The sequence below is a fragment of the Diospyros lotus genome, chromosome 1 (assembly GCF_014633365.1).
Source record: "Diospyros lotus cultivar Yz01 chromosome 1, ASM1463336v1, whole genome shotgun sequence".
Classification (NCBI taxonomy): domain Eukaryota; kingdom Viridiplantae; phylum Streptophyta; class Magnoliopsida; order Ericales; family Ebenaceae; genus Diospyros; species Diospyros lotus.
Window position 1 is genome coordinate 48489884 of NC_068338.1, and position 15717 is coordinate 48505600.

Below are 15717 nucleotides of genomic sequence, written 5' to 3' on the forward strand. Positions count from 1 at the left end.
ATCTATAATTTTTAATGGCTTCATTTCATACGAGTGTTTGATAAACTATTTCTAATCAGTAAGTCCTTTTAGTCTTAGCCACCCATAAGTGGTCCTACTGATCCACAACTTCAATATTCTTATTAGCTGGTTCAGAATGTTTGGCATTGAGTTGAATGTTGAGATTTAACAGTACCCCCACAGAGTGTTGGGTTTGCTCGTGGGCTTGGGAATTATCAATCTCAATACCATCATTGGCAATTTTAATACGGTTATGCGATGACTATGCTCAAATGAAAGGTCGTTTTGTTAGGTAACTGACAACTAGTGTAAATAACACAAATGAGGCCCAACCACCGGACGTTTTCATTATGTACATCCAAAGCAGTAACTCCATGCCGTTTACAATATATTCAACAATCCAAGAACAAATCTCATGTTCAGCTTCTTACTTCGCAATATCAAAAACACTGCAAGAGAAACCAGTAACAAGAACAATGTTTCTTACATTTATCAGAATGATATTACCGGCTTAGAATGGGTTGAAGTTCGCAGCTGGGAAAGAGCTGTATCACTTTCCTCGGTTTCTCCGAAATCAATGGGTGATGCCTGATTCGTATGCTTCCTACAAAATCACAATGCACTACAGGTGAAACTTCTATACATAAAAACAATGCACTACAAGAGGGCAACAAGAAGCAAGATATACCCGTGACTGATGGAAGTCTCACTAGACAATGCCTTCTCCAGTCTCTCCTCGAAAGGTGTTGCATGCCAACTGACTTTCTGGTCCTGCAAATATATATATATATATATTATATATATAGACACACACACACAATCATCCCTTTGACGCTTTTTTAAGTGCAGGCTAGGAAATAAAGACAATACTGTCAATACACACGCACACACCTCTTTGTACTTGTTTGTTGAATTTGGAATTCCATTCCCATCCCAATACTTGGGCGAAATATGAGAAGGTTCTTCTTCATTCCAATGAGCAGCAACCATCCCGATGATCGGCCTATCGCCTGAAGCCCTACGAACACGAGTCTTTCCAATTGAAATGGAATCACAGTGTTGATCTTTGACGCTCCGATTCTTTGCTACTGGTTTGAACCAAGAAGACAAGCTTGTTTCCTCAAACTCTTTCTCAATTGAAGCTTCCCTCATCCCCACTTGCGATTTAGTGGTTGCATTATCAGCCTGCTCGAGAGATTTTCTTGTTTTACCTGACAATTCAAGAGTGCCAGAATCTTCTTCCTCTAATACTTTCGGCTGAGAGATATCCTGAACTGGGTTCGGGACTGAATATGCATACTGAGACCTGATCCGAGGATTCTTCACATTTCCCATACTGTCTGCATATGCTGGAAAAACAGTCCGTGTTTGCATCTCATCAGTTAGTTTTAGCGGGGTTGGGTAAGGTGAAAGCTTTAATGCGCTGTCATTACCAGCTGATTCAGGCTGCTTTGAATTTTGTGTAGAAATTTCAGGTGAAGACCTTGACAAAAATGAAGTTTCATCATCATCGCCTTCAAAGTGGACAGATTTATTTCTGCAATGCTGGGCAGGCAAAGCCTCATCTGTAACTGAATAAGTTATAGCGCTGCTAGCTTGACTAATAATACTGCGAGCTCCACCGCCTTGTGTAGAGCCAAAAGAATTCCTTCCAGCATTCTGCCCACTGGATATACAGCTACAAAAACATAAAAGGCAAGAGCCTAATGTTGGGTAGCAATATTACTTCAGCAGAGTGGAAACTATGAATTAAAACAGAAGAATGTATACAGGGTATGCAAACGCTTCTTGGAACTTTCTATAAAACAAATGGAGAGACTAAAAACAAAAGATAAACATTTTCGAAAGTCAAAGAATCCAACGGTTGTTATACACTATCAAGTATGTGAACAGGAACTACAGGCCAAGAGCAGCCACCTTATTTAAATAATTATATCTTACTGTTAAGAGTGGATGCTATTTCTGAATGCCTCCAAGAAGAAAATCAATAAGTCAATATCCAAAATTAGTTTTTAATTAGGTCACACTTTGGCCTAGTAATTGAATTCAATGCAAGTTTATAATGGCTTAATGAGAAACTGAAAGAACTTTTTACCGGTTAGCAACTTTAAAGCCATTAACAAAGATTGGATGCTCAACCTGCTGGGTGAACGCTTCATATAATCTGATCCCTTTAATGATCCTTCACAAAGTTTGATAGGAGTAGGAGGATGTTCAAGTTGCTCCTCCAGGATTAACTTCTCAACGGATGTGTTAGGAAGCCATGAATGGAACTTTGAAGGTTCAGAATCTCCGTCATAACGTAAAAGATCTTTAAATTTTTCAGATCTTTTTCGAAATTCTGTTGGAGTTTCAAGTAAGGTACCACAAGCTTTCAGGAACTTCGCCTGCATGACAAAATAATCCTATCCATAACTAACTTCGTAGCATTTAAATTTGAAACAAAAATAAACTATTATCTATAAAAAGTGACAGGCATTCAGATAGAAGAGAACAGAAACAATTCTAAGGTTTCACTCCCTGCAAGGTTAAAATGAGATAATAGGATATAAAAATGATTAAGATTGCGATCAAATGAACATCACGGACCATATCATCGTTACACCAACACACCCTATTGTTGTTCACACTATTGATGATAGCCATCAACTACTTTCTTGCTACCAGAGACAACCCGCATAAAAATTCAAGCTACTAATAAGTACCCACAGGAATATTCAAGTCTTATGTCCATCCTAGATATCTAAAGAGACTCATCTGATGATGTACGTTTTTTTACCACATTGTCATTACAAATTATAACTTAGAAGAACTGGTTCTTAAATCTAGGTGGGAGAGTCACACACATTCCATACACTTACACAACTAGTAGAAGAACCCATTTAACAATCACTAATCGACAATGCATGTAACATCCCACATCGAGCAATAGGAAGGACCGGATTAACTTACCCTGATAGGTCTATGCGAACTTTTCAGGGATCACCCATCCTTGAGCTACCATAGCTTAAGCATGCTTAACCAGGGAGTTCTTTATCCACATTCAACACAAAAAATATCCAGCTGGTATTGTTTCCTTCCTTATTTTCATTGATATATATATTAGCTTCTTTAAAGTCCCTTCTTAGGCCTGAGCTTGGGCTCTCGGGGCATTATACTCTCCCCCCCCTTGAGCACATGACATTCTCGTCATGTGACCTTACAATTGGTCTCATATCTTCTCCCCTTTGAGGGTTGTCATCCTAGAAGCCTACCAGAAGTTGCTCCTTGTTCAGGCTCTCGCGCCCTGACGCCACTCCCCGCTCTCATCGGACCGCCTTCTCCAAGGGTCAACTCTGATACCACTTATAGCATCCCGCATCGAGCGATAGGAAGGATCGGATCAACTTACCCTGATGGGCCTATACGAACTTCCCAGGAGTCACCCATCCTCGAGTTATCCTAGCTCAAGCACACTTAACCCGAGAATTCTTTATCCACATTCAGCCCAAAAGGTATCCAGTTGGTGTTATTTTCTTTCTTACTATCCTCGATATATATATTAGCTTCTTTAGAGTCCCTTCTTAAACCTGACCTTGAACTCTCGAGATATTACAATGCACACCCCAAATGTCCAATTTATTTGTAAGCTTATAATCCAACTTCATCTATCTAAAGACTTAGTACAAATCTAGATACTATTCAGCAAACTGGTTTGCATTTGGTCCCTATAGCTCTACTTCAACCAAAACCTAGTCCTCAAAGTACAAAACTTTGACTAATAATGTATTTATGAATTCAGAAGATATAACTTGATTGAGTAAAACCATAGAACATTACTACAGCCCATATTCAGTTATTGAGAAATTATTGGAAGTACAGCACATAAGACTAAATATATATTTTTTTAAGAAAAATCCCATAACCTAAAAGTAATCATAAAGCAATGTGAAACTCAATGTTGTGCTATTGCTGATACATGCCCTATCAATGAGCTTGTTTTAGATAATCAATTATCTGGAAATAAGTATTCCTACAAAGACTATCTTCAGTTGGTGGAAAGTGAAGGGAGTGACTAATTGTTTCAAACAAAATGATATCACTCAAAATCAAATAAACCAAGAAAGAGAAAACTGCAACTAAATGTGAACATCGTAGCAGGAGAGATGGAGGGATTACCAAGCTAAGAGAGTCCTAAATCCATCTTCAGTAACAGTTGCCTCTCTAAAAGCAGAAAATACTCAGAGAGTCTAAACAATATAGCTTAAGTCTTAACCAAGGCAATTAAGAGTTATAGAAAACATGCCAAGATTTGATATTTAACAGGTTAGTTACCCGTCCAGCATGTAAACCCTAGCTATGAACATACCCCTCTGAAAAGACTTAGAAGTAGGTTGTCTAAGACAATTTCAGAACAAGCAATGAAACACACCTCATCCTTGAGCTCTCTTTCACTGCTGTCATGCTGCAGAGACTGCAAGGCAGGATCTTCTTTACTTGAGTGCGGCAAAGTATCTTTCTCTTCATTAATGAGAAAACATGAGAATAAAATAGAAACAATATCAAAACACCAATCAAAATTAGTGAAAAATTTGCATTGCTTATCAACAAAAACCAAATAACAAATTTCTGCTAAAATGATCCAACGAGTTATATTCTTTTGGAAATGATACACTCGAGCTCAAGCTGAAAGCTATAATCCTCTGTGAAATAAAAGCATTCAGTACCATCAAATAAGATCTGAGACATGCCAAACTGCAAGATTGGATACTTGTATCCATTTGTATAAGCGACTAACCTTCAGCAAGTAGTAGAGATGATAAACGATTCCGAGAAACAACAGGTTCCTGATTGAGAATTAGAATACATAAAATGAATAAATCTCATAATTCAAAACGAGAAGTAGAAAAAAAAGTTCATTTCTTTCTTGGAAATTAAACAAAAATACACTTATTTTCTCTTATTTCCGCGCAATTGTCCCCGAGCCAAACTGAGAGAGGAAAGGAAAACGGGAGGCTTACTCTGGCTGAGGAAGGGAGTGGTTCAGAGACGAGAGGGCGATGGTCGTCCCTGATTCGGAAGCAGCCGAAGAAGCAACCCATCGTTCTAACGGATTTCCGCAGAAACCCTAGAATTCAACCCCCAACAAATAAAATCATAACATCAACTCTTATCTCATATATGCACACACGATAATCGAACACAACAAAACAAATACCAAAACAAACCCTAGAAATTGCCTCTAGCTGCACCGATCGTCCCCGATGGAGAAATGAGATTCGAATTGCTTACCAAAACGCTGCGATTGTTAGATTGGGATAGAGTTGAAGGATCGAATTCCCCAAACGATGCCTCGAGATTTCTTTCGTTTCACTTAATTGATAAATGCGCGATTCTTTCAGTGAGAGAAAGGGGTTGTAGAGAGAGGAGAGGAGAGAGAGGCTGAAAGAGATGGTGCGTCCTTCGCAGCCTCGACACCCTTTTTTGAAATTTAAACCGGTGCTAAAACGAGGGAAAAACAAGGGTTAACGAAACCAAGCCCACTCGCGCGAGTGGGCTTTGTTTAGGAACACGCTCCGTTTGGAGCGTCTCGAAATTACGTCTCTGTCCCCTCTCAAAGGCGGCGAGTGAGCGTGAGGGGATAATCTGTGGAGGGGCATAGACGTCTTTTCAATGGCTCAAATCGAATTGACAAATCTGACCTGGTCACATGGCATGATTATCTGTCATATTTAATTAATTTTATTGATCCAAGCAATAAAAGGTAATCTATTTGTTTCAGGACAGCGATATGCTCACTGATTAGTTCAAGTAATAATCTCACAGAAGCCGCTCAAGTTGAGGTTGCTCGTGCTTATCGGTTCTATCCCGAAATATAGTGGTTGGGTCAATTTGGTTAGGATGTTATCTTCTGTTAACTGCCAAATAAGCCAGCGTTTCTTAAAAATAAATAAAATAAAATTGTATTAATATAATATTCAAATATTTTTATAATTAAAATAAAAATAAAAAATATTTTAAAAATTTTATCAAACTATTTATTAAATATTTTATAATGCATTGGTGATGTATAGGTATTTTTTATCCGTAAACTCCAATGTAAATTTATTTAAAAGAAAATGGATAAATTTATTTAAAAAAAATTAGATAACTTCTTTTTTAATAATTGTTAAATAAATTTAACAAATACGATTAAATTTATTTTTATTCAAAATGCTCTCTATATCTCATTTTTTATAGTCCATATTTTAGTTAATAAACGCTACATAAGATAACGTCTATTAAAATAAGTAAGATAAAATTGTATTAAGATAATATTTAAATATTTTTTGAATCAATATTTGAAATTGTCAAGTTAAAGATAGAAAGTATTTTAATATATTTTATTAGATTATTTGGTAAATTTTTTGAAATGTATCAATGAGCATATATGTTATTTTTTCTTATTTATAAGATTAAAAATAAATTTATTTAAACAATAAAGATAAATTTATACGAATAATTTCAAATAAAAAGCTATATGACTTATTTTTCAAGAGTTGTTATATAAATTTAACAAATACAATGAAAAATACTTTTGTCTTAAAATGCTTTACATATTTCATTTTTTGGGGCTTATATCTTAATTAACAAGCATTACCTCTCATTTTATGTAATTTTATTAAAATAAATAAAATAATATTAAAATACTTTCCAAACCAATATACGCAATGATTAAGATAAGATTGTAAAACATTTCAATATTTTTATCACATACTGGTTAAATTTGTTGAAATGCATTTGAGGACACAAATATTTTTTTATTATTATTATTTATAAGAACCAATACATGCTTATCTTGAATGAGTGAAATAAGATAAGCATATGTTGAAAAACCCATATAAGAAATCACGCAATATTTTTTATGAATTTTCACATAAATTTAAAAAGATAAAAATATTTAATAATTTCTATATTTTATATTATCGGTGTATTTCTTAAATAACAAACACTATATTAGTAAATAAGTTACCATAATACAATTGTAAAAGTATAAACATTTTTTCAAGTATTTAGTAATTTTTTTATGAAACTATTAATAAGTGTTGATAATTTATAAATAACTGTTGTTAATTATTTTAATAAATATTTATAATTTTATAAGTGTTAAAATACTATGTCTCCGTAATAATTTTATTTTGGTAGCAATTACATATATAATTTTATTTTGAAAACTTTATTTATTTTAGATAATTTATTTATATGAAATGGGTAATTTGATTGATTATGGTAATAAAAAAATTTCCTTTCTTTAAAATAATAAATAATATGGAAGTTTATTTGTATTTTATATTTAATAATTTAAATTTTCAACTGCATATTAATTCACTTAAAATAAATGACAGGGGTAGATGTATAACTGTAAACTATTATATTTTAGTTATTAGTTCTTAAACATTTATAGTAAGTAGTTAGAGATGTTTTTATTAATTAATCATTGATTAAAATATTTTATACTTTAGAAGAAGTTATATGTAAATGCAACTTTTAATATATAAAGGGGTGTTGTGTAATAACTGTATATGTTTCGGGCGACAAGTGTAATTATCTTTTCCTATAAAACATATATATCTGGGGTCCAAGCGGCGGTGAAACAGACGCATTTGACTCGTAAGAACATCTGGCGTTCATTCTCTCCGTCCGGTTTCGTCGAATTTCAGAATGGGTATCACCGAATTCGCAATGGTAAGCAATTCCTCCGATTCGGAGATCTCTCTGTATTAAATCTTGCAGCAAACGATTGTTATTGGCATCTAAGCTATGCTATCTGGCCCCGAATTTTCTATCTTTTCGAATCTTGCTTTGAGATTCTAGGGTTCGAATTCATACAGTTAGTAAGTAGAACCGAAAGTTAAAATTGGGCGTTCTTGGATATTTTCGATGTTTTCTGATGGATTGCTGCCCCTCGAATTTAGATGCTAGTTGTTCTACTGTTCGTTCTTTTTAGCTCCAATTTGCCCGGGTAATAATGAAGAAAAACGAAGACGGACAGTTTGGTGTTCTCTTTTTTCATCTTTTCACTTTCCCCATAAATGATTTTGTCTATGTTCTTATACTCGCTCAAACACTGTGATTAAATGGTTGAGGCTCAGGTGCCCTGCCCAATACCCGAGTTGTATGTTCCATCTGAAGAAACTTGAGCTCGAGTCATTGTGTACACCTGTATAAAAGATGCTGGGGCCTGAGTTGAAAGGCGGTAAAACCTGTTAGGGGCAGGTTGGAGAGAAAATGTATTGTTTACTAAAGCAGTAAACAATGATGGAATCTAGTGTGTTGAAGAAGCAAGACCTTCTACGTCTCCAATTTTTTTATACCCTGTACCCAATTTGGGGCATTTCCAAATTTTGTTGCTATATAATTTAAGTCTTTTAAGAGTTAATGGAACTGCAATAGCCTAGGATTTGGGTGGTGGAGTAAGGATTCTTCTGGTAGTTACAGTACCACGTGATAACTACCTTTGTAACCCACTGTCTAGATTTCGCCATATTTAATCTAAAAATGGCCAATGAGATAGAAATAATCAATGGTAATAGAGTTCAAGTTTTAAATTCACTCATTATTCGAACAAATTCCATTGAGTCTCCACACCTTTTTTCCTTTAAAAAAATTGCTCTGGAAATTGTCTCTACATAGTATTTGATCCCATCCAACATGTTTATAGAGCTTCTTGCTAATGCATGTCATCATTTAGAAAATCTTACCCAATTCAGTTTGGATAAGTATAATTTGTTTCATGCCAAATGTTGCATGCTGCCCTGTATTTGGCAGTGTCATATAGCTTTTGAACATATCAGGTTGAACACTTGTTTGTTAAATCTCATTATTTAAATAATTTAATTTTTATTTAATTATTTGACACCCTCATTGAGTAGGCTCCCCCCCCCCCCCCAAAAAAAAAAAAAAAAAAAAAACAAAACAAAAAAGGCAAGTGCCTCAAAAGGAAAAAAAAAAAAAGAAATATTTTATGCGCATATAAATTCTATTGAGCCTCTTAATTCTATATTAATAGCAAGTTATTAAACTGCAGGTTGAGGAGTTGGCTTTTCTTGTTAAGGACAACCTTCCTTGCAAGCACCTTGTTCTTTCTATGGAAGAAGCCTTTATAAATTTCCTTCAAGATGATCCAAGGTGTCTTTTAGTTGATGAAATTGTTTTTGAAATTAAATTGTTTGCTAAATTAGGCTATTTGGTCTTATAATTAAAATCTATACAACGGACAGAGCTACACAACTTCACCAGCTACATTAATTAGGACAGGCCTTGGCACAACAAGCTAAATTGAGGTCAAAATAATATGGTTTGAGCTAAAGTTGGTTGATTATTCTCAAGGTTGAATCTTTGAAGTGATTTATTTCTTTTTTCTTTTAAATGTATTTTGCATTTGTATAGCTGAATTCACATACTGGGATAAAGGTTTGGTAAGTTGTTCTTGTTCAAATGTACTGCAAGAATTGCTTCTCTGATAAAGTTTTATAATTTCCCATATAGCTAAGAAGCATCCCATTCATCAAACATGTCTTGTCATGTGGACACAGTTCTAAGATCTTCTATTTTTTCTCAATATTTTCGAATATCTGCTACACTTTAGACACTTGTGTTCCTTGTTTGGTGACAAAAAACAGAAAGCAAGTTTTAGTATTACAACTTGAGAGCCACTACTTAAAAAGTTAAAACCTAAAGCATGTTGGACTACACCTATTAATTTTTCCAATTTCTTGACTTTACGGCCAAAAATTTATAATTTGTTTGCAATTGTACATTTGATAGATATTAGAATTTATTTTTCAACACATTTGTTGGAAAAGATTCTTTTCTTGTTCTACACATTTGTTGGAAAAGATGCTTTTCTTTTTTCTACACATTTGTTGGAAAAGATGCTTTTCTTTTTCCACACATATTTGTTGCATAAAGGGTTTCCCCATCACATGAGGCTCCCAACCTTGTGTGAGGGTTGTGTTGTTGCGTTGCCTTACCATTGTTTTGCGAGCAACTGTTTCTACAACTCAAACCCACAACTTTCCAGTCACTGAGGAGCAACCTTATTGTTGCTACGGCAACACATTTTTGAAAGTGACTGCATAAAACTGGAAAAAAAAATGTATCTTAAAAAGATATTTCAATTTCCTCAAAATCCGTGTGTTGATTCCGTACCTGGTGGAAATGTTGTTTTGCTATAGTTGTTCAGATAGGTAGCAGAATTGATCTTCTATAAGAAAAATGCGTGTGTTGATTCCGTACCTGGTGGAAATGTTGTTTTGCTATAGTTGTTCAGATAGGTAGCAAAATTGATCTTCTTCTATAAGAAAAATGGTGACAAATTAAAATTATATGGTTGTTAAAATTATATTTTCTACTATGCTTTTTAAAGAGAGATCTTACATTGGTTAAGACTTGAAATAATTATATTACTAATTAATTGGAATTTTAGGGTTGGGTGTTCAATAATTCAAATGATTTATTTATTAAAGAAACCAATAGAGTGGTGGGAGAAGAGAAGGAAATTCTTATATAGTTTTGTTTTTGTTACATGAATTCCTCTGTTTTCTTTTTCGTACTTGTGTTCAGGATGTTATTTAGTTAGGGTGTAGTAGGTATGTGTATGATACTGCTGTATTGTTCCATACATATTATATTTAATTGTCCACAACATTAGCAAGTGTGCTGTCCATTTTATAACACTGGAATTGAATGAGAACATAAAGGGAAATACAATTAAAAGGGTTGATGTAGAAAATCACAGATTGGGTCTCACATGTGGCGACTTATTTCTGTTATTTTTAAATTTTTTCCCTCAATTGCTGTAATTGTTATTTCCTTTATTACTGTTATTGCTTGTTGTAGTGTTGCTTTAATTTCCAGCTGTAATAGTTAGTTACTGGGAGAATATTCTAGGGAGAGCCCATGTGTATGGGCTAGATTAGGACAAAACCGGTTGTTATAACCGCTTGTAAGGGAGAATCTGCTATGGTAGCACCCATGCTAGGAGGTATATATATCCCTCCTAGACCTTCCAGAAAGGATATCGGGAATATCATTGAAATTCACCATCTCTCTCTCTCTCTCTTTCTATCTCTCTGTTCTTTCTTCCCTTTTTTCTGCCCAACTTTTTTCTCTTCTATTGCCATTCACCGATTTATACTAAGTCAGTGAGATAGCCACTGTCACTTGCTGTGACATTGGGTACACACAAGTTTGGCTTCTATGCCCGAAGATGATTTTCCATGTAGTGTCTACATTTGAATTTGGGATATTGAAATGATACATACACACTTCACATTATCTTTTTTGCCAGGCATTTTTATAGATATATGTGCACATATTTTATATCCTTCTTCTCTCTCTAGTATTAGCTTAGCTCTCACCTAGAAGTGTGCACAATTCATTTGAGTGGCATACTTTGTTTGACATGTATCAACATGGATACTTGTCAGACATGCCAAGTCACATGTCTTAATTTTTTATTATTCGACACTTCTTTGGCACATGATAGACACACATGTTGATAGGTTTGATAGGCTAAGGGCAGCATGAAGTTTTTCAAACATTTTTCAGTCTGAAATTTTCAGATACAATAAATTTTTAGGTGAAAAATAAAAAATAAAATGAAGCCTAATTACATCTCCAAGAAAAGTGGCTACTCTTTTTTTTATTATATATTAATGGTGTTTATATTATTATTATTGGTTATTTAAGTTGGGTTAATGGTGTTTATATTATCATTATTGGTTATTTAAGTTGAATTAATGGTATTCAAATATGTCCACATGCTACTATTATTTTTTTTATTGGTTGATGACTTCATTTAGATTAGTGGTACTTTTTTGACATGTACATAAATGTTACTAACAAAAAATACAGAAATATATTATTTGCTTGTCATATCCATATCCTTATGTTTCCAAATCATTTTATTCCATGTCCATTTCCATATCTTTCTGATTTTAAGAATTGAAATTGAGAATCTGTATTGGGAAAGTGTACTAAATGATTTGCTTTCCCTAGCTTGGATGCGGTGCTGGAGCTAGAACCAATGAGTCCATACAACCGCCTTCTGTTACATCGTCTTGCAGATATTTTTGGGTATGTTCCTTCAGTTGTTTTTTTAGCTTTCCTTTTCCAACTGTCCTCTTAATTTTATTGTTGATTTAGTATTTCTTTGGAGAAAATTTTATGCTAATTGTAGGATATTTCATTCTTTCCCTGGTTCCTACCTGATGCTCTTTTCATTGAGGAATTCTATTGTTTGCTTTATTTTACTAGGTTTTCCCATCATTCTGTTGGAGAAGGTGATGAACGCCACTTACTTTTGGAGCGTTCTCCAGAGACATCAATGTATGTGAAATGATTAGCCTAAAAACTTAGAATTCTTTCCATTACTTGTGGCACACATATCTCTGCTTTATGGTTGCCAAATCTTTTTATTGTTTTAGATAGATATCAATAGGCTTATGTACTTTATACACAAATATATTTATGCTAGTGATTGGTACAGTCATTTCATTACAGCATGTCTTTTTTTCTTAATTTTTCCTTTTTCTGATTTTGGTATAATTCTACTATGTAGCCAACACCCCATAATGGGATTATGGTTTGATATATTGTTGCCTTTCTAAATAAGGGAAAAGTGACAAGTATTTGGTGATCGTGCCATACTCTTCTACGAGGAGTGAATTGATTGATCCTTGGTAGTTGTGTACATACTGATACCTGAGTCTGTAAAAGTTATATAGGCTTGTCCTATCACTTGTGGGATCACTTGTTGAAGTTATGGGTTTTGTCCTAGTTCTTGCTTGGGGCATTTCCCCAAATTTAGTATCTTGATAGATATTTACTGTTAGGCTTCTGCTTTCCCTGATGAATGAAATGGTTTACTATTAGTCATTTCCTTGTTATGATGCCTTCTTTATTTTTTAAATTGTGCTATGGTAGGGACTTTTTTAGGTTATTGCTCTATGCTTCTATTAGGATTCAATTGATCATTGAACATTGAAAAGTTGCGTAAGTTCTGATATGTACTGTTTTTAGTAATACCAAATTCTTTAACCAGCTCTGTCTTTTAATTTTAAGCATGATCCTTAGTCTCTTCCAAATGCTTCCTTTGGAGCCTTTTTGTGCTGGTTAGCCTTGTGGGATCTGAATCTTAGGTAAATGAGTATGGTTTGTTGGATTTATTGACAAGTGATATGCAACTATATTCTTAGGTTGGTTGCAACAGACTCTATCCTTATTAAGACATAATTTGTTTTGGAATTTTCTTGGAAAACACATTGTTGGAATTCTATTGAAATTGGAATTGAGAAAGTAATGCAACAATGTGTGAATATTGAACTTTTAGGAGAGCAATAAGTTTCTGGCAGCGTCATCCTTTCGTTTCATTTTCCCTCATAATCCTCTGATCATTTCAATGTTGAATTGCAGACCACCCATTCTTGTCAGTGATCTACTGTGGCAGTATGATGAACTTCATCCTCCAACAACATCACACCAACTATTAAGGAGAAGTAAAGCTTCCCCAGGTAAATCTTGTTCGTTTTTCATATGGCAAATTTAGTTTATCAGGCCACTTGTATTTGGTGGTCTTCTTGCATGTAATGAAGAATGTCAAACTTTGAAAATTTGACCACCTCCATAAAGATGGAGTCTGTGTCTGTTCTGGACATAGGATTCTTAAGATAAAGTCCATCCTAACATCAGTCCAAGGATGAATTGCCGCAGGGAAGATATATATGTCCAACAATTTTATCCTGGAGGATGTCTTCTGGGCCTGAAATGTTGCTTCAAGTTCCAATCAGTTAGATGGGAGTGGTGGTGTGAGGCTTCACTTTGACAAAAGCAAGATACTGATACCAAAATTGATGTTAACCTAGTTGGTGTAGAAAAGTGGAGAAGAAGAAGAAGAAATAAGAGAACAGACAGAGAAGAAGAAAGAAAGAAAGAGCAAGATTGATAAAAAAAAAAAGCTTATAATTTGATCATGTTAAGATCTTTCGTTTTATTCATAACCGCTTGGGATGATGATCTTTAAGAAGTTTTTGGAAAGTCTCTTTAAACGGCAAAGCTATTTTATATAATTGGAACGATTTTTCAACTTTCAGGGTTTCAAATTGATGGCATTATGTGCATTTTTTAATTCCATTGTATCAAAGGTAAAAATCACAGCTATATCTAATCGCAACTGAAGATATTATCTTCTTCAAGTATTCTTATATCTGTCCAAACTGAAAGCTATTTGACAATTTATGGTCTCTCATCCTTGGTATGTGTGGTTTTAAATATTGCATCAGAAATGTGGTTAGATCTCTTTGCCTTTTGTTTGAAAATAGCTTGTTGGGCCTTCATTTGAAACAAGCCAGAATGTTAAGCATGAGTAATTTTTTATATGTTTCAGCAGCGAAGGTAGAAAAATCTGCGGATCAATTTTCACTCAAGGAAAGAGAAGCGGCTTACCTGGCAGCACGTGAGCGAATATTTACAAGATATGATGATGAGATAAATGAACCTGTGAAGCCAAAACCACGAAGCATTCCTGTGGTTGCCCGCCGTATGATTGCACATGCTCTTGGGCAACGAATTAGCCCATCCAATCAAGCAGTCAGACTCAAGGATGCTAAAGAAAATGGACAGCAAACTAAGGGGACAAACATTCAAGGGAAGGAACAAGAGAATACCAACTTGAGGATAAAGCATGGCCGGGAAAACAGTATCTTGTCTGGCCAAACTGTGACTCTATATCATAAACCCAAAGTTAGAAACTTCAAAGGTGGTGCATCATTGCATGATGAGAAGATAATGGCACCTAGGCAAGCTGATAAAACCGCCATTGAGCCCAGGCTGTCTCAACCACGAAGAAGTGAAGCAGGAGTTTACAGAGGCAATTTGAAAGAGGAGCATATGGGAGCAGCAAAGAGAATCTTTGCCCATGCTATGCGATTTCATTCTGTGAAAGAAGGAATGCTTTCCAGACGCAATGGAGTGAATCAGGACAAATAAAATTTGATTGGTAGATTCTCAATGCTGCAAAGCAGCCTCTGAAATCACTTGCTATCTAGATGCGGAGCTCTCAAGCCTTTTGCTACAAGACCAACGGATCATCGAAAGACCATAGAAAATGTCTTGAGACTGTGAGGATATTCTCCGATAAGACGTAACAGGATAAAGAATGAGGTTAACCTGGAGTTTGATGTTGGCAGGCATCACACTCACTCAAGATGCCACATGCAAACTTTTGTTTGTGACAGGAAGCTGGTGGATGGATGAGTGTTAATGGACTGGAGTGGGTCGGGCGTGTGGTTGTAGAACTGGAGATGATAATGGACTTCCACCCCTTTTGAAACTGCTTCAGCTAATCATTCATTCATGGCGGCAATATGTTTTTGCATCTTCTAATGTTCTCAGGCCTTGTTTCCTCAAGATCCTGGTTTGTTGTCTTTGATTGTGTGTTCTAGGTGATGCGTCCAGACCTAACTTGTCCTCTTGTTCATCTATTATGGTGGTTGCGTCACATATCTTCTTTTGGAGCGATTGGCTAGTGTTAACCTTTGGCTGTGAGTTCATGGGATTGCAGTCTCTAGAACAACGTCCTTCTGGTATTTCCCTATAAATCTTTTTATGGTTTTTTCAATTTTATCCTATTCTTTTTATGATGTCCACTTCCGGGACTGGGGCTGGGTCTCCAATCCCTTTCCCTTTTACCCCATT

The 15717-nt window shown here is 35.0% G+C and overlaps 2 protein-coding genes across 5 annotated transcripts; one reads left to right on the top strand and one right to left on the bottom strand.

Annotated features, from left to right (window-relative positions):
• Positions 1–325: 325 nt before the first annotated feature.
• On the bottom strand, positions 326–5444 carry LOC127786661 (protein JASON). 2 transcript variants are annotated; one of them, XM_052314217.1, is made up of 9 exons: positions 5272–5444; positions 5001–5107; positions 4778–4826; positions 4412–4500; positions 2140–2387; positions 1434–1678; positions 892–1349; positions 689–771; positions 326–604 (listed from the first exon to the last, which is right to left on the bottom strand). In XM_052314217.1, exons 2-9 carry the CDS (start codon positions 5079–5081, stop codon positions 493–495), a joined length of 1365 nt encoding a protein of 454 aa, XP_052170177.1. In that variant the 5' UTR covers positions 5082–5107; positions 5272–5444; the 3' UTR covers positions 326–492. The 2 variants fall into 2 exon arrangements, with proteins under 2 accessions (XP_052170177.1, XP_052170168.1); XM_052314208.1 differs by having other exon boundaries at positions 892–1678.
• A 2162-nt stretch (positions 5445–7606) lies between these two features.
• On the top strand, positions 7607–15640 carry LOC127786712 (uncharacterized). Of its 3 annotated transcripts, none has more exons than XM_052314326.1 (6): positions 7611–7704; positions 9047–9147; positions 12022–12099; positions 12280–12351; positions 13438–13535; positions 14408–15640. In XM_052314326.1, exons 1-6 carry the CDS (start codon positions 7681–7683, stop codon positions 15007–15009), a joined length of 975 nt encoding a protein of 324 aa, XP_052170286.1. In that variant the 5' UTR covers positions 7611–7680; the 3' UTR covers positions 15010–15640. The 3 variants fall into 3 exon arrangements, with proteins under 3 accessions (XP_052170302.1, XP_052170286.1, XP_052170293.1); XM_052314333.1 differs by having other exon boundaries at positions 14411–15640; XM_052314342.1 differs by lacking the exon at positions 9047–9147 and having other exon boundaries at positions 7607–7704.
• Positions 15641–15717: the final 77 nt, after the last annotated feature.